The 19,394-nt window shown below is 47.7% G+C and overlaps 1 protein-coding gene across 4 annotated transcripts in view; it reads right to left on the bottom strand.

Annotated features, from left to right (window-relative positions):
* Nucleotides 1-19,394, bottom strand: part of KAZN (kazrin, periplakin interacting protein) — a 1,354,882-nt gene that overhangs the window by 123,976 nt on the left and 1,211,512 nt on the right. For all 4 annotated transcript variants that reach the window (XM_081492179.1, XM_081492180.1, XM_081492181.1 and 1 more), the window contains one exon: nt 9,948-10,139. In XM_081492179.1, the coding sequence (XP_081348305.1) occupies nt 9,948-10,139 (192 nt within the window). The remainder of the gene's footprint in view (nt 1-9,947; nt 10,140-19,394) is intronic.

Here is a 19,394-nt window from a genome sequence, read left to right as displayed (position 1 = left end):
AATGAAGTGGGTTGCAATGCCTTCCTCTAGGTCAGGATATTCCTGACCCGAGGATCGAACCTGCGTGTCCCGTAGCTGCTACTGCAGGCGATTCTTTCTCTGAGTCACTAGGGAAATGTTATAGATGATCTTATTTACAAACAAAAATAGAGACACAAATGTATGGACACCAAGCCGTGAAGAGGTGGGTGGGATGAACTGGAAGGTTGGGATTGACATATATACACTATTGATACTATGTAGAAACAGGTAACTAATGAGAACCTGCTGTATAGCACAGGGAACTCTACTGGATGCTCTGTGGTGACCTAAACAGGAAGAAAATTGAAATAAGAGGAGATATATGTATACACATAGCTGATTCACTTTGCTGTACAGCAGAAACTAACAGAACATTGTAAAGCAACTGTACTCCAATAAAAATTAATAATAAAAAAAAAGCTAGCTGAGGTGATTATTGCTCAAAAGGGATTTATTTTGTGTTCATACCTCAGTCATCCCAACTACAAAATGGGTGTATGAGGTATTTTTTCCTAAATAGGGAACAGTGGTTGGGCTCTGGTACTTGCTTCCTAAACAGATATGTGGAGGGTGAGTCCTGGAGAGTGTCGGTGTATTTTCAAACTAACCAGTCTTGCTGCTTTTCTCAGGATAAATGGAAGACTGCCACAATCAGAACATTAATATATAATGGAATCTACTGAGAACTGGACTCAAAGCATTGAAGGAGACCCCAGAAAGGGTAATTGTTTGGGGGGCCACGGGAGTAGATTCTGGTCTAGGGATGCAGAAAGGGTGACAAAGGGTACGTGGGGGGAGGGACTGGATTGGCTGCCTTTCCAATTCATAGAGTCAAGGGCCCAGGGGGAAATCCCCAGACAGGGTGAGGAGAGAGAACACAGGTCACTCAGATACAAAAACCTATAAAAAGCAAAGAAGCCCAAAGGGACAAGGTTGATGCCATGTGTCACCAGAACCTCAGATTGTAAGCAAATTCTGGATATGGTTCTAGTTAAAATGTTGTCTGTGAAAGACAATTATCACATGATATCACTTATATGTAGAATCTAAAAAAATGATACAGATGTATTTATTTACAAAATAGAAACAGACTCACAGACATCAATAACAAACTTACAGTTACCAAAGGGGAAAGGTGCAGGGAGGGATACATCTGGAGTTTGGCATTACCATATATACACTCATATATAAAACAGATAACCAGCAAGGACCTACTGAATAGCAAATGGAATGCTACTCAATATTCTACGATTACCTAAATGGGGAACAAATCTGAAAAGAATAGATACATGTATATGTGTACCTAAAGCACTTAGTTGTACACCTGAAACTAACAACACTGTAAATCAACTTTAATATAAAATAAAAATTAAATTAAAAAATAAATAAAATGCTCTCTGTTGTGGATCCATAGTCATGGCCACCAACAAACTCCTCTCCCTGGGAACCAGAGCCTGAAAGCCTCCACCCACATGATGCTGGGCATGGTCATGTGACTTGCTCTGGCCAGTGAGACCTCAGCAAACAAGAAGCAGGAGGTGGCTTGAAAAGCACTCTTGCAATGCACTATAGTATCTAAGATGCTGATGAGGGGTGAACTGGTCATACAGGGACTCTGCTACTTTTCTGGAAATCTCAAACTACTCCAAAGAAACATTTATTGAAAAAACATGTGCATCACAGAATGTGCTCTTTTTTGAGAATCTAGCTGCCATGTGAAGCAGCTAACCTGCCAGAGACACCTAGCCTAGCCAGAGTTGCGACAGACAGCAAATATTCTGGACACTTCTTTGACCTGACCCCAGATTATCTTCACCTGGATCAAATCTGGAGTCTAAAATGCTTTCAAGGGGGATCTGTTAACTGTTAAAAACAGTCAGTAGCATATTTGGAAGATATTCTGTCAGTTGAGTTAAAACTCTCTGGAAGCTTCTACCAAATTCTAAGATGTATCACCAAGTGTCTTTCACATCAGGGCTGAGGGACAGAGGGGCTGGCTTTGAGGGGGCGGGGGGCTGCAGCAGCCGCCAGTGCATCAGGCTAGATGCCCCAAGAAAACAGTGGGAACTTCTGTATATGACTTACTTATCAAAGGGGAGCATATAAATTCAACCCAGGGCAACAGACTGGCCAGAAGATGAACAAATCCTTTGATGCAAGGAATAAGACAAAGAATGGAGTGTAGATGTGGGAAGGGAAATAGGAAACATTAAGTTGCTTTTCAAACCCACACAGCATTGGAGACAAGGATGTGTGTGTAAAAAAGCAGGTGGGAAGGACCATCCCAGGAGCAATGACACATTATTCTATTCAACAGCCACTCGGGCCACCTACCGCCCCACTGTCTGCAGGCCTAGTTACTCTCGCAAAGGCAGCCAAGACATGGCCACACCTGCTAAGAACAAAAAGGACGCTGGTGTCCCCTGCTGCTCAAGGCCTAGGACTTTCTCTGAACCCCAGAACTCCTCAACGCAGAATATCTGTAGCATAGATTCTTACCTGCCAGCCTGTTTGGTCATTAAAAAAATATACTATTCAATGAATGTGCATTGAGTATGTTGTGGGTTTCTGGCGTGTCACTGGGTTCTGGGCAGGGCCCGGGTCTGATCCGCCTCCAAATCGTCTGAGCCACAGGCACAGGTTCTATTGTGGGGAAGCTTTCAGGAAACATTTGTTGAATGAGCAGATTAAATAATAAGGCTCAGTTCCTTCCAGGAGCTCAGTGTAGGACAGGTGACTCATTGTGAGGCAGGGACAAGGCTGCCAGGGCTTACTCCTCACGCTGAAGAGAGGAAACCTGGGCATCGTTTCTCCTTTGCCGCGCTCACCAATCATCGGCTTTGTTCAGATAATAAGGCTACATCTGTGCTGGAAGCCATGTCTGTAGGAGCCTGGCAAGTGGCAAACCCGACAGGAAGCAGACACCCCCACAGTGTGTGCTGTCCTAAGGGAGGTCAGCGTCTAGGGCTGTGAAGTACAGGGAGGAGGGGCCCTTACTAGCCTCTTCCTCCTGCTGCAGTAAATTACTACAGATTTAGTATCTTATAGCTCTAGACATCAGAAGTCTGAACTGGATCTTGGGAGGCTAACATCAAGGTGTGGGCAGGGCAACCTTCCTTCTGGAGCCTCTAGGAAAGAATCTGTTTCTGTCTTTTCGAGCTTCGAGAGGACACGCACACTCCTTGGCTCGTGGCCCGTGCCTCTATCTTCAATGTCAGCACTGATGGATTGAGTCCTCACCTTAAATCTCCAGCCTCTGTTCTCTGACCTGCTCTGTCTCTGACTGTTCCGCCTCCTCTTTCACTTTGAAGGACCTATGGGATTACACTGGGACCACAGGACCATTCCTCCATCTTAAGGATGTTTGATTAACAACTTTAATTCTCATTTGCCACGTAAACCATATATCCATATCCATATGCTCTAGAAATTGGGAGGCAGAAACATCTTGGGGGTGAAGGGGTATGATCCTGCCGACCACAGGCAGGAGATGGTTTAGAAAGGTTCCTGGAGGAAGCAGAGCCTGAATCAGGAGTTGGAGGAAGAATGACCCTCAGGAGGCTGGGGGAGAAGAAAGGGCAAATGCAAAGACCCAGAGAAGGGAGAGGATCCACAGGCACGTTGGGGAACTACACATACGTAACGTGTGTGTCCACATGCCAGAAGGAGAGAGATGAGGCTGCAAGGCAAGGAGAGGGTGGGAAAGGGCATCAGGACCATCTTAACACCTCACTCCTCTTACTTTCCCCCTGCTCAAATCCTCCATGTCCCTGAACCTTAGGGTCCAACCCTTGGGGTTCACCATGATCATCTCCTACCACCTCCTACTGCAAAGTGTCCACCTTCCCACTCCCGTGCACAGGCTGGCCTTACCATGCTATATCCCCTACAGTAATACCCTCTTTGTCCCTGCTGAAGTCTGAACCTGGCCCAAACCAGGTACTGCCGTGTAATCTTGGCACATCCATAGCCCATCTCATACTCATGTGAAAATTAAATGAGCTAAAGTGTGTGGCATTTTGAGCTAAAAGTGCTCAAAAATGCCAGCTGTCACCACCACTACCACCACCAATAACATTTCAGGGGGTCCAAGAGGAAAACTATTTTCATAATAGTACTCAGACATTATTTGCCTCTTCTACTGTGTAAATATTTGTAATGTTGGTAAAAAAGCTATGCTGGGTAAAATGTTGACATCTTTGGAGAAATCATGACAGTGCCATCAAACTGTGTAAGTAGTAACTATGTACTTTACACACTGCACTCATAGTCGGAAAAAAGGGAGGGGCAGTTTTACTCAAGAATATCCTTGAGGAAGAGGTAAAAATAATTAGTTCTATTCAAACTTGATCCCCAAGTACATATTTTTTTAAATAAAATGGGAAGTACACTTAAAACTCTTTTGTTGCATATCAAAGCACAATGGCTGTCTCAAGGAAAATCATTTGTGAAACTGAGTTGCTAGCTAGTCACTGTTTGTAGGACATCATTTGTAATTGAAAGAATGACTAACATACAGTATAGTATCTGGCAAACTACTGAACTAGTAAGTTACCAAATAAGTACGCCTATTACTTCTCGGAAAACAAGTGACAGTATTTGTTGCCAGTGATAAAACTTGAAATTTTGAGTGAAAATCAGAATTTGGGCAAACTTGATCTGCCATGAGGATTTTACCAGATCCTCAAGACTTCAAGACTTTTCTAAAGAGATTGATGGTAATATTAATAGATATGACTTTTTGATGTTGGACAATGAAATATATCAACCTTTGGAGGATTCACATCACTCAGGGAACCATTATTTTCTGAGTGATCAATGTTAGATTCCAAAAAATTATGTATGGGTACAATCTCCATGTATGCGTGTATTAGTTGCTCAGTCGTGTCTGACTCTTTGTGACCCCGTGGACTGGAGCCCGCCAGGCTCCTCTGTCCATGGAATTCTCCAGGCAAGAATACTGGAGTGGTTGCCGTTTCCTTCTCCAGGGGATCTTCCCAACCCAGGGATTGAACCCGGGTCTCTTGCATTGTAGGCAGATTCTTTACCACTGAGCTACAATCTCCATTCAAAGTGCGAATTTGACCAATGGTTTTGTCCATCCAGAGCACAAAACCTTCATTGGATATGGATTTAGATTCCACACTCAGCACACCTCTAAGAAACTACCATTTGGTGAGTTCTAGTATGGCATCAAGAGAAATATCCACAATTATCTAATAAGACAATTAATTTATTCCTCCCTCTTCCAGATACACATCTGTGTGATGCTAGATTTTCAACCAAAATAACAAATCACAGTAGCCTGACTGAGGAGTAACTATGAAAACTCAGCAGTCTTCTATGAAGTCAAACATTAAAAAGTTTTTGAAAATTGTGAAACAATGTTGCTCTTCTTCCTCAAGTCTTTTTATTCAGGAAAAAGCAGTCATTTTTCACTTAAAAATGTTAACATGTAATAGGTTTAGTATTGTTGTTTTAAAATAAATTACTTATAATATAGACATGTTGCTTTTAATTTCTAAAATAACAGATACTGATAGATCTAAACCATATAAACAAAAGCTCTTTGGGGTCATCAATTTTATGCATGTAAAGTGGTCCAGAGACCAGAAGGTTTGATAAATGCTATCCTAAGAAAACAGATTTACACAGATCTGTATAGTGCAGTGCTACATAACAGCAAGAATGAAAAGAAGAAAAAGTGGAAACAACTTAAATGTCCAATAACAGAAAAGTGGCTAAATAAATTACACGGCTTCCATTTGGCAGAACATTATGGAGTCATTAAAAATTATGTTTTCGAGGAGTATTTATCCTTGTGGGAAAATGCTCAACACACTCGACATGCCATTAAGTGATTAAAAAAGGGAAGAAGGAAATTTTCATGATCATTGTTTCTGTAATGCTTTGAATCTTGAATGAAATCAATGAAACTGAGGGGTAAATCAAGACACCCCAAAGGAGTCCCCCAGGCAACAAGCTCACCACGTTTGTAGGGGTGGGGTCACGAAGGGACTCTGGGGTAAGTTTACAAACTCGACGACACCATTCCTTATTAAACAATCATTCAGAGCTTCTGGCTTTGAACTCAGGGTGAGACCAAAGTCCTAAATCAAACATTCCCAGACTCATCCCGGCAGAACCTTCTAAACAAAGAAACCTTCTAAACCCCAATTCTCCCAAACTTGATTCTTTTTGTTGGATTCTTTGATGCTGGAATCATGGCCTGATGTCTTAGGTATTTGCTTGGGTTCCTAATCTTCTCACGTATTGAAAAATGCCAGTTTTGGGACTTCCCTGGTGGTCCAGTGGCTAAGACTCTGAGCTCCTAGTGCAGCAAGAAGCCTGGGTTCAATCCCTGATCTTGAAACTAAAGATCCAGCATGTCTCAACGAAGACTGAAGATCCTGTGTGCTGCCACTAAGACCCAATGCAACCAAATAAATATAGAAATATTAAAAAAAAAAATTCTACTTTCAAACAACCCCAAGCTACTAGACTGAGGGTGGCCGGGTGGGGACCACCAGAGTGGAAGTCTTTGGGGGTTCTATATTTTCCCACCGTAGGGACACTGGTTGTTAACAAGTGTCGTCCAACATCTGCAGCTTTCTTGGCTGGTGCATTTATTCTCATCTTTCTCATTAAGGGCACATAAATCCCCTTTCATGCCCCGGTCTCCTCCTGCCCACATCTGTCTGCAATTTACTCACCACGTGGTATGGCCAGGGAGTAAGCATCTTTGTGACTTTGTAGAGAATGCCAGGCAGGATGCTTGAGGCCGATTAAGGTGTTCACCTCACTGCTTTTCAGGAACACTTGCTACCTTGAACGCAGATGGGCTCAGGGGGTCTAGGGTCTGGGCCACCCTGAATGGGAATCAGGTGACCAGCATCTCCAAAGAAATCCAAGGAGGTCTGCCAAGCCTCCTCTCATCTGATCATTACTAAATATTTGCACTAATGGTACTTGGCACTGGGCCAAGTACTTCATATCACTAATCCTCCCGAGAATTCTGTGAAGTAGCTACCAGTTATAACTGGTCCCAATTATAAGAAAAACAGGTATTATTACCTTCTGCAAGAGAATTATGGTTCAGAGAGGTTAAGGAATCTGCCCTAGGTCACACAGCTAGTAAGTGACAGAGCTGGGATTCAAGCCCAGATCTGACTCCAGAATCTGCTGTCTCCATTACTGAGCTAGGGTGGCCTCTGGTCTCTCCTGTCCAGGCTGACTTCATCCCTAGTGACCTCATCCAGAGGGAAGAAAAGGGGTTTAGCACAGTAGATAAAGTTTTGGACTCTGCTGATAATTAGCTTGTCACTTTGGCCAAGTTACTTAATCTCCCTGAACCTCATTCAGCTGTCTCCATCTGTGAAAGGGGTTAATACCTCCCAGTAGCACTGGGGTGAATGGTAGACCAAGTATGTAGAACAGTGCTGGAACACAGTAGAAAAAAAAGAAAGTGAAGTCGCTCAGTCGTGTTCGACTCTTTGCGACCCCATGGACTGTAGCCTACCAGACTCCTCCATCCATGGGATTTCCCAAGGCAAGAATACTTGAGTGGGTAGCCATTCCTTTCTCCAGGGGATCTTTCTGACCCAGGGTTCAAACCTGGGTCTCCCACACTGCAGGCAGACTCTTTACTGTCTGAGCCACCAGGGAAGCCTGCTGGAACACATAGTAGGTGCTCAATAAAGCTTTCCTTGAATGAATACTGACAAATCTTTCTTGATGAGATTATTGTTCCTACAAAGGAGCTGCCCCATCAAGGGGATCTCTGGGTCCTTGAGCAAGGCTCTGAAGACCTTTGGGGATGGATAAGAAATCATACAGCACAGAGTTGGGAAGAAATGCCTGCAAAGCTCTGTGCCCTGTGGGCTACACAGAGAAGGATGCATATCATGGTAACAGCCTTCACAGACACGACTGCATGTAACTCACTGTTACTGTCCCATCATTCAGATCAGAGAGCTGAGGTTTGGGGAGTGTAGGCTGTCTGTCCTAGGAGCTGGGGAGTGGAAGGTAAATGAGCCTCCCTGCCCATTCCCCTTGGCCCTGGAACAGCAGACAGAGGGATTCCACCTCCTCACAGGTCCAGAAGGCAGAGTAAGTGTGAGAGCTCTTTCCTTGGCCCAAGACACAGAAGGCAGGTGTCTCTGTCCTGCAATGAACACTGGCTGAAGAGGCTGAGACAGTGTCTGGCTGCTTTCCCAACTCTCTGCAGGATCGCAAAGCTTGGCGAGACCAAAGGACACCAACTCATATGTCCCAGGCCCAGGAACACTTGCCCCATATGGAAGACTTCTGAGACTTGGGTTCTCCTTTCTGAGAAAGGTAGGGATGTTCCAGAGCCTCTGGGAAGATGGGAGAGGAGGGGGCTCACACAGATCTGCCTGGACTGCAAGAGACTTGTGTAGAGAAAGTGTGCATGCCTGGAACAGGGACTTCTGATCATGCGGCATCAGCTGGACCATGACACAGACCACCTGCTCGCCATGGCCTGAACAGACCACCCTGAACACTGTCCAAGTGGGCCCACCAGAAGAATAACGTGTACTGCTGAGAAGGATACAGAAAGGGGCTGGAACACCTGGATGAGGGCTCAATGGTTTCCTGAGCTTCCTGGGTGGTGGGGTGTTGGACAGACAGTTGGCTTAACCAGTGTTCTGCTGCTCACTTCACACTTCTGGTCAGGGAAACCCAGGAGGATAGAGTCAACTAATCATCTAGCAAAATCCCTTCTCCACCACCGACTCCCACCCCTCGGGAGCCTTGTAGCTGGAACGCAGACCCCGAGCACTCACTGCAGCCAGGCCCAGCCATACGATCACACTCCTGCCAAAGACACTCTGACCTTGAACTTCAGCTCTTTCCCTGGATCCATCACAGGCCAAGGGGAGCAGAGATGCCCATCAGCCTGAAATGCCCTTGGGATGGTTACAGAAGAAAGGGACAAACAGATTCTTTAAGCCACCCTGTTTTGGGGTCTTTGCTACAGCAGGCCGAAATCAATGTAAGGAATAAACCTGCTTTGGCTTCAGAAACGAAGTCTTCAGAGAGTATCAGTTTTAGTCAGTGGTAAGTGGGAAGGAGGTTGCCAAGCTTTATTGCCTCTTCCCTCCCCAGGAGAATCAAAGATACTAAGAGAGGCTCAAGAGATCAAGGTAGACCTCCCCAAATATTTTCTCCCCCAATGTTTCCTGTTGCAGCACTATTCGGAGAAGGCTTCCAATCTTTCTCAAATAACCTTTTGAGACACAGTGTGGGCAGGTGGCTCCCAGGAGAGAGAGGTATGTCAGCCACCAGTATCCCAGGCCAGCTTTAAGGAAAGTAGCTGACACATGGGCCCACTGACCTCCTGTTTCTTCAAGTGGTTTCTCTCTCAGCTCCTCCCCCCACCCAGGGCTGGGTGCTGTGTTTCTTAGAGGGGAGCTCCTTCACACCAAGTAAAAGCAAGAAGAGGCCAACCCCTCCCCTGGAGAGCCCACCATGGCAAGCATGAGTGAAATGGCGGATGGACGTGTCCTCCAGCACAGACCCCCGCACATTCACACTGTCCTGCAGGGGAGGTGCCGCAGGACCTGGAGAGTTCTGGGAAAGAGGAGACCCAGCTGCTGGGACAGCACCCTGGTTAAGCAAAGATAACTAACTACCTGCCAATCACGCATTGGAGGGAGGCACCCCATGACCGGCCGTGATGGAGAGCTTGAGGTGGTCACACAACAGGATGGAATGACACCTGTACCCGACCCAGCACAACACAGGATTCCACCCAAGAAGGAAGGGGCAGCCCATGCTGGGAGACTCCCGGATCCATGTCACTCCCCCTGCAGACGCAGGACCCTGGCTCCCGGCGCCCCCCGTGGCCCTGGCTGAGCCCCAGGTGAGGGAGAGGAGGGAGCTGTCCCCGACTTGTCACTCACCCTGCAAGGCTTCTTTGGCTCTGGCTAGCTCTTGCTCCTTCTGGGCCAGCTGGACCCTGAGCTCGGTGGCCGAGAGGACCTCAGAGGACTTGCCACCCTGCGACTCCTCCAGGTCCTTCATCAACATCTCCTTCATCTGCCGGAGAAGGTGGACTTCCTCCTGGAGCCGGGACACTTCCTCCCGCAGGAGCGCTAGGGGAGAAGGGCACGCGGTTAGAGCAGGGGACAGGGGACGCTGGCTGCGCTCGCTCACTTTTCTGGGGACAGTTTGAAGGTGCTTTGGCTTTTCAGCCTGTTTGCTCTGTGCTCAGCACCTTTCCTACTGTGTGCAGGAAGAAAACCCCAGAACCACCTTATTGCAAAGAGCCTCTGCCCTGGTCCTGGGCCCCACCCACAGTCTGCAGAGCACGCCGAGTGGGATCCCCACCCCTGCATCCCTCCACACTGTCTAGGGCTCCACTATGGCTGCAACTAGAGCATCCACTCCAATGGCCGGGGTCTCCCTCCCTGCAGAGGGCTGGAGCATTATAGTCACGCCCAGTTACACTTTACATGCTTTACCTCATTTACCAAAACCTTTGGAGGCAGGAGATCTCACCCCATTTCACAGGTTAGGAAGTCGAGGTGCAGAGAGACTAAGAAACTCCGTGAGTTCATAAAGTGAGTAGGTAACGGAGGTGGGGTCTGAACCCAGACCTAGTTGACTCCAGGCACAGTCAGCACAACAGTAACTCAGGACGGTGCAGACCCAGGCAAGATTCTCACCTCACTTAGAGAGTGATTAAAGGAGGTTCTGAGAAGCTCACTGAAGCAGGCCCGGAGCGGCTGGCCCCGGAAGCATCACTAAGCTCACACCCTCCTGCAGGTTGGTACCTCTCTCTGCCACAGGCCAAGCTCTTTCCAGCCTTAGAGGGGCAGGCACTGTACTCGTCTGTGAAGGTCAGAGGGCACAGCTGCAGCACAGCTCTTGAGGCCCCAGGGTCTCTGGTCTGGCTCCCTTGCTGACCACGAGTGTGGTCACAAGCAAGTCCCTCCCCCTCTGAGCCTCAGATGCCCCTTCTGTAAAATGGGTCTAACCCTCATGGGGTGGTGAGGCTCCCTCCTCTTACAGAGCCTGGTCCAGGGGATGGGCTCCGTGTATACAGCAAGAGCTCAGTGCCAGTGAGGTGGGGCTGTTTTCCCAGGCTCCTGACCCTGGGAGGAGCCCAGGGCCCTCCCAGGTGTGCGGTGTTCTCTAAGGTTCCACAACCTGCACTCCTCGGGGATCCTGGACCCAAAGGCAGAGCCAAGCCTGTGGGGGAAGGCTGGAGGGGGGCAGAGCCGAGGCCTCAGGGACCTGGGGTCCCTCCGCCCCCAGAAGCCTGGGGAAAGGTGGCACCAACTCCAGCCCCTGTTCCTGGTCCACCTCAGCTACCTCCTCTGAGGCCACCTGGGTCCACCCACACAAGCAGAGGCCTCCCTGGCCACCCAGCTCCTCCTCAACCCCCAGCCATTCTCCAGCCTGAAACGCAGAGCGCAGCACCTCACTCCTGAGCTCCAAACCCTCCCTCCCTGGCTGCCCACCAGCCACCTTGTCACCCCATCTGAGGCCTTCCTCAGGCCACCAGGGGGAGACTTTCAGTTCTGAAGGTGCTAGATTCGTCCTGCCTCTGGGCCGCCAGATGGGTTTCCTTCCTTCTTCATAGGTTCCTCCCTGTTGGGCAGTCTCAGCCCCACAGTTACATCAAGAGCCCTAAAACCTATGTTTTCCTCTAGGAGTTTTATAGTTTCTGGTCTTACGTTTAGATCTTTAATCCATTTTGAGTTTATTTTTGTGTATGGTGTTAGGAAGTGTTCTAGTTTCATTCTTTTACAAGTGGTTGACCAGTTTTCCCAGCACCACTTGTTAAAGAGATTGTCTTTTCTCCATTGTATATTCTTGCCTCCTTTGTCGAAGATAAGGTGTCCATAGGTGCATAGATTTATCTCTGGGCTTTCTGTTTTGTTCCATTGATCTATATTTCTATCTTTGTGCCAGTACCATACTGTCTTGATGACTGTGGCTTTGTAGTAGAGCCTGAAGTCAGGCAGGTTGATTCCTCCAGTTCCATTCTTCTTTCTCAAGATTGCTTTGGCTATTCGAGGTTTCTTATATTTCCATACAAATTGTGAAAATGATTTGTTCTAGTTCTGTGAAAAATACCATTGGTAGCTTGATAGGGATTGCATTGAATCTATAGATTGCTTTGGGTAGTATACTCATTTTCACTATATTAATTCTTCCAATCCATGACCACGGTATATTTCTCCATCTGTTTGTGTCCTCTTTGATTTCTTTCATCAGTGTTTTATAGTTTTCTATATATAGGTTTTTTGTTTCTTTAGGTAGATATATTCCTAAATCACAGCAGGATCCTCCATGACCCACCTCCCAGAATATTGGAAATAAAAGCAAAAATAAACAAATGGGTCCTAATTAAAATTAAAAGCTTTTGCACAACAAAGGAAACTATAAGCAAGGTGAAAAGACAGCCTTCAGAATGAGAGAGAATAATAGCAAACGAAGCAATGGACAAACAATTAATCTCAAAAATATACAAACAACTCCTGCAGCTGAATTCCAGAAAAATAAACGACCCAATCAAAAAATGGGCCAAAGAACTAAACAGACATTTCTCCAAGGAAGACATACAGATGGCTAACAAACACATGAAAAGATGCTCAACATCACTCATTATTAGAGAAATGCAAATCAAAACCACAATGAGGTACCATTTCACACCAGTCAGAATGGCTGTTATCCAAAAGTCTACAAGCAATAAATGCTGGAGAGGGTGTGGAGAAAAGGGAACCCTCTTCCACTGTTGGTGGGAATGCAAACTAGTACAGCCACTATGGAGAACAGTGTGGAGATTCCTTAAAAATCTGGGAATAGAACTGCCATATGACCCAGCAATCCCACTGCTGGGCATACACACCGAGGAAACCAGAATTGAAAGAGACGTGTGTACCCCAATGTTCATCGCAGCACTGTTTACAATAGCCAGGACATGGAAGCAACCTAGATGTCCATCAGCAGACGAATGGATAAGGAAGCTGTGGTACATATACACAATGGAATATTACTCAGCCATTAAAAAAATACATTTGAATCGGTTCTATTAAGATAGATGAAACTGGAGCCCATTATACAGAGTGAAGTAAGCCAGAAAGAAAAACACCAATACAGTATACTAATGCATATATATGGAATTTGAAAAATGGCAACAATAACCCTATATGCGAGACAGAATAAGAGACACAGATGCATAGAACAGTCTTAAGAACTCTGAGGGAGAAGGTGAGGGTGGGACGTTCTGGGAGAATAGCATTGAAACATGTATATTATCATATGTGAAACAGAACACCATTCCATGTTCGATGCATGAGACAAATGTTCAGGGCTGGGGCAATGGGATGACCCAGAGGGATGGGATGGGGAGGGAGGTGGGAGGGGGGGTCCAGGAAGGGGAACACATGTAAACCCATGGCTGATTCATGTCAATGTATGGCAAAAACTACTACAATATTGTAAAGTAATTAGCCCCCAACTAAAATAAATAAATTTATTTTTAAAAAAATAAATAAATAAAAGTGGAAAAAACAAAAAGAGCCCTAAAACCGCCCCACCCATGGTCCAATTCTGACAGCACGTTGGATGACACACCCCAAAACCCTCATTAGTGTGGGAGGCCCGCATTCACTGGGGGGTCTCAAGTGTTCTGGACACTGTATGACGACACATGGCAATCAAACAATCCCCTCCATCCATCCATGCACACATCCACCCACCCAGCAAGAGTTCACAGGCACCTACCCCAAGCCAGTTGCTCCTGCAGGCACTGGGGGCCCCTGGGTGAATGTCACAGACAGGTCCTACCCTCAGGCTGGTGCTCTCAGACCCCAGATGGGCTAAAGGAACCCAAATCTGCACCCCAGGGAGGCAGGCAGTCTGCAGGGGAGTTCCTGGTTGCTCTGACACGAACAGACTCAGGTGCAGGCTGGGAAATGTCCAAGTCTCTTAGAAAACCTGCCAAGTAGGAAGTTTGCATTGGGGGTCCCTCCCCTGCCCTGATTCTAGACAAACATTTGCAAGCCGCCTATACGGCAGGGTTGCCTGGTGTCCAAAAATAAGGGAATACTCTCAGCCTCAAAAAGTCTCCAGCGAGGAGAAGCAGCAACCCAGGTAATTATAACACAAAGCAATGGCAGTACCTGCTTGGGGCAAGAATATTTGAAATAGGTCTTGGAAGATTGGGGAGGGGGAAGGGGGCAGTGAGTAGAGGGAACAGCATGAGAAGTGCTAGGAAGCCAGAGGTCCCTGGGCAACCAGTGAACAGTGAAGGTGAGGAAGAACCGGAGGAAAGGGCAGGGTCAGATTATAAAAGATATCAACCCCAACCACACTCGGTGCCCCAAGCCCTGGCTTGCCATCTCCAGCAGTACTCAAGACTCTAGAATTTTCATTCTTTCTTTCTGCCATAGACTGAATGTTTGTGTTCAAAATTCGTATGTGAGAGACTTCCCTGATGGTCCAGTGGCTAAGACTCCACGCTCCCAGTGCAGGCGGCCCAGGTTCTATCCCTAGATGGGGAACTAGATCTCACATGCCGAAACTAAGAGTTCGCGTGCCACCACTAAGAGTTTGCATGCCACAACTAAAGACTGAAGATGTTGCACGCTGCATCGAAGACCCAGTGCAGCCAAAAATAAAATCACATGTGAAACCTCATCCCGCAGGTGAGGACAGCATGTGAAGAGAACTGATCAGATCGTGAGGGTGGAGCCATCACAAATGGGATTAGTGACCTGTCCACCAGGTGAAGATGCAGCAAAAAAGACAGCTTTCTGAGTCACCAAGAGGGTCCTCACCAGACACGGAATTTATCAGTGCCTGGTCTTGGACGCCCAGCCTCCAGAACTGTGAGACAGACATTTCTGTGGTTTATAAATCATCCGGTATTTTTGTTATAGCAACCCAAATAGGCCAAGACACTTTCCTTCATCAATTCTCCCCAGTCACTGCTGCCAGGGACTGTTCCCATTCAACAGTCACCAAATGTCTATTTCACAGTAGGGTGTGAGTGACTGCTAAGTATCCCATTTATGTTTACATTACCAGGCAAGTAGAAGCCAGAACTGTTTTTTATTTTATTTTAGGGCTTTCTCAAACCGCCCAGAGGAAGCCACTGAGGTTGTTTACTATGTATGCAGACAGCAGAGGATTCCAAGAGACCTGGCTTCAAATCCAGGCCTAACCAGGGCCTTGTTGTGACCCTGAGCAAGCTCTGTGATTTCTCTGGCTCTCAGTTGCCATGTACACTGTGTGGGGACAACGTCACCCCTCTAGGGTTGCCAGATTGAGCAAAACAAAACAAAGTGAAGCAAAATGAACCAAAAAAGCCCAGATGCACAGATAAATTTGAATTTTAGATAACAAATAATTTTTAATATAAGTGTGTCCCAAATATTACATGGGACATACTTATGCTAAACATTGATTCGATGTTTATCTGAAATTCAAATGTAACTGGGTGTGCTGTGTTTTATCCAGCAACCGTACTTCCATCACAATGAAACGGGGCCATCATGTGAAAGGGCTGTGCTAGATGATGTCCCAGGAGGAAGAAGGTGAAGGCACAGAACAGCCCGGCACAGTCTTCTCTGCCCTCCCACCACCACTACTTGGATGAGAGCAAGATGGGGCTGCGTGTCCCTCTCCTGAGCTAACAGTGGCAAAGGCGGATTTTTCTTTCCCTGTGCTCAGGTTGCTAATAGGTATACCGGATACCTAGGCCCCGCCCCTTGAGTCAGGTTCTGAACAAACAGGAGGGCGGGATACCAGGTGTGGCTCCTGCAGGAGCCAAGTCTCAGGAGACCAGGCTGGAAAAACAACTTCACAGAAAGAGAGAGGCTTGTCCAAGCTTCGTAACTGCACCTGCCCCTGCTAGACTAGATCTTGCACTGCCTGGACCCTTCCAGGGGCAAAGAGGGGTGACAGCTCTGGGACTGCAATCACAGAGAACCTCGGAAGACTGAAGCCCATTTTCCAGCTCTGGGACCATCTGCAGGCACTTCCCCCCTCTGGGGGCTTCCTAGGTGGTGCTAGTGGTAAAGAACCTGACTGCCGATGCAAGAGATGCAAGTGTGATCCCTGGGTCGGGATGATCCCCTGGAGGAGAGCATGGCAACCCACTCCAGCATTCTTGCCTGGAGAATCCCATGGACGGAGGAGCTTGGCGGACTTCAGTCCATGGGATAGCAGAGTCAGACACGACTGAAGGGACTTAGCACGCATGCACACCCCTCCCTGGGCCTCAGTGGCCTCACCTGTGAAATGGAACGATAGAACGTGTGATACACTTAAACGTGCGCACGATGAGGACTGTGTGTGCCCTCAACTCCCCTTCCTCTCTGCACAGAGGGGAGCAAACCCATCCCCCAGGAGCAATGAAGAAGTGAGAGTTGGAAGACTTGGGTTTCTGCCTCAGAAGGACAGCCACCTCGCTGTGCGACCTAGGGCAAGTCACTGTCCCTCTCTGGGCCTTCATAATGTTAGGTAGTTAGAACGGGAAACAGGAGTCCAAAATGGCAGTGGCTAAAAGACAAGGAAGGGAAAAGCCCGCGAAAATAGAACAAAGGAAAGTCAAAGGAAGGTCCGAGGACCACCGCAGTGAGGACCTCAGGTAGAACAAACAGCACTCCTGGCTAGCCCAATTTACAAAGGGCAGGCCTAGGGGGGAGGAAAAAACATGTAAAAAGAGGAGCCTAAGGGCCGGGGCTCTCTGTTCTCTTTGCGTCTTTGGGTTGGCATGCCCTCATGCCTTGAGGATGTACTTTCCTGCTATTTTCTCAATAAAACTGAGTTGTAACATGGAGCTGTAACACTGATCTGTCTAAGAGCTATAACACCATCTGTCTAAGAGCTGTGACGCGCAGAGGGCTTTAACGTCCGTCGCTTCAAATTTTTGTTGAGACGAGACAGAACCTAGGAGATTACACTCACCTGACATCTAACATCAGTGCCCTTAGAGAAATGCACTCTTCATGAACCTAGATGAATGCCGCGCTCCTCCGCCCGGCAGGGCAGGGGTCCCTGCTCTGGCTCATGGCTGCCCTGCTCAGTGAGACGCACGTGGCTGCTTAAGTGTAAATTAGTCACAACCCACTCAATTCCTCGGGTGTGTGCGTCTTATGTGAAGAACACAGAGTTGCCCCATCAGGGCATGGAGCTCCGGGGTCAGTGGTCGTCCAGGGGCATGAAGCAGGGAAGGGAAGAAGTGGGGTTCATGAGGCATCTGGAGCAGAGCTGGCTGCAGACTCACAGACAGGAGGGAGCCTTGTGCCAAAAGCTGGGGAAGGAGCCACGTTCCTGGAGAAACAGTTCTAGCCTTTGCAGAGGGACACAAACAGGAAAGACTGACTGTGTACCTTTCTGCCTGTTGCTGGGCAACCACGCACCCTCAGATCTCAGGGCAGGGGGCGAATGGTGGTGAAAGGTGTGTGTGTGTTAGTTGCTCAGTCGTGTCCAACTCTTCCTGACCCTGTGGACTGTAGTCCGCCAGACTCCTCTGTCCATGAGATTCTCCAGGCAAGAATACTGGAGTGGGTTGCCATGCCCTCCTCCCGGGGATATTCCTGATTCAGGGGTCAAACCTTGGTCTCCCGCATTGCAGGCATATTTTTTTACCATCTAAGCTACCAGGGAAGCCTGGTGATGAAAGGGCCTGGTGCCAAAGAAGCCACAGACACAGTAATGTTCTTGGCCAAGGAAGCCGGAAGTAAGTGTTGCCTGGGAGATGGTGCTTCCCCACCACCACCCTCCTCCGGGAAGCTGCCAGTCACCAATGGTGCTGCCCTCAGGGTTGGCCTTACCAGCAGGCAGGCCACACAATGGAAGCCCCCAGGGGCCTCTTCTCAAGGACAAGAGGGGTGTGGCATACCTATCAGGTGGCAAAGGGAGCTGGGGAGACCCTGTCCCTCCCTAGCACATCTTTTGTTTGTGAGAGCAGCGAGTATTCTGCATTTAGTTCAGTTCAGTTCAGTTCAGTTGCTCAGTCATGTCCGACTCTTTGCGACCCCATGAATCGCAGCACGCCAGGCCTCCCTGTCCATCACCAACTCCCGGAGTTCACCCAAACCCATGTCCATTGAGACGGTGGTGCCATCCAACCATCTCATCCTCTGTCGTCCCCTTCTCCTCCTGTCCCCAATCCTTCCCAGCATTAGGGTCTTTTCCAGTGAGTCAACTCTTCATATGAGGTGGCCAAAGTATTGGAGTTTCAGCTTCAACATCAGTCCTTCCAATGAACACCCAGGACTGATCTCCTTTAGGACGGACTGGTTGGATCTCCTTGCAGTCCAAGGGACTCTCAAGAGTCTTCTCCAACACCACAGTTCAAAAGCATCAATTCTTCGGTGCTCAGCTTTCTTTACCGTCCAGCTCTCACATCCATACATGACCACTGGAAAAACCATAGCCTTGACTAGATGGACCTTTGTTTGCAAAGTAATGTCTCTGCTTTTAAATATGCTATCTAGGTTGGTCATAACCTTCCTTCCAAGGAGTAAGCGTCTTTTAATTTCATGGCTGCAATCACCATCAGCAAAAAGTGCCATTTCCTGGCATCCCTTGCAGCTAGAATTGTCTGTGTGACTCAGCCTGGCTGATAAGATGTAGGAGACAGTCCTTGAGGAAGACTGCCCTTCAAGAAAAAAGGACTTTGCTCAATGGTAAAGAATCTGCCTGCAATGCAGGAGGCACAGCTTCCATCGCTGGGTTGGGAAGATCCCCTGGAGAAAGAAAGGGCAACAGACTCCAGTATTCTTGCCTGGAGAATCCCATGGACCGAGGAGCCTGGTGGGCTACAGTCCATGGGGTTGCACAAGAGCCAGACTTGACTTAGTGACTAAACAACAACAAATGGGAAGGAAATCCAAAAAAGAGGGAATATATGTATATGTATAACTGATTCACTTTGTTGTACAGTATAAACACAACATTGCAAAGCAACTATATGACACAAAAAAATTTTTTTTAATAAAAGAAAAAAAGGCTTTGTCTCCTCCCTGCCTTCTTGCCTGGAAAGTAGATTTGTGGTCAGAACTGCAGCAGCCACATTGTAACAAGGGGGTAACATGCACAGAGGGCAAAAAAAGATGCTAAGGGAAGAGAGCCTGGGGCCTGGCAAGCACAGCTCAGCCCTACACCTGTGTGGAGACCTGCAGCAGCACCAGCTGGGCAGGGCCACCTGGCACTGGAGAGCCTTTGATGTCCCTGCTGATCTACCAGTTTCCCGTAACCAACCACCACTACTGGCCCCAGGGAAGAGCCCCAAGTCCTTTCCTGGCTTAATTTTTGTGAGCTCACCAGGTTGGGATGAGAGAGGAACAAGAGAAAGGAAAAAGCTTATCTTCCTTGACTGTAGG

Source organism: Giraffa tippelskirchi, chromosome 5 (assembly GCF_054371585.1).
Source record: "Giraffa tippelskirchi isolate mGirTip1 chromosome 5, T2T-mGirTip1v1.2.pri, whole genome shotgun sequence".
NCBI classification, from domain to species: domain Eukaryota; kingdom Metazoa; phylum Chordata; class Mammalia; order Artiodactyla; family Giraffidae; genus Giraffa; species Giraffa tippelskirchi.
The sequence above is the reverse complement of the archived record's forward strand: the minus strand, read 5'-3'. Positions and strand labels throughout refer to the sequence as shown.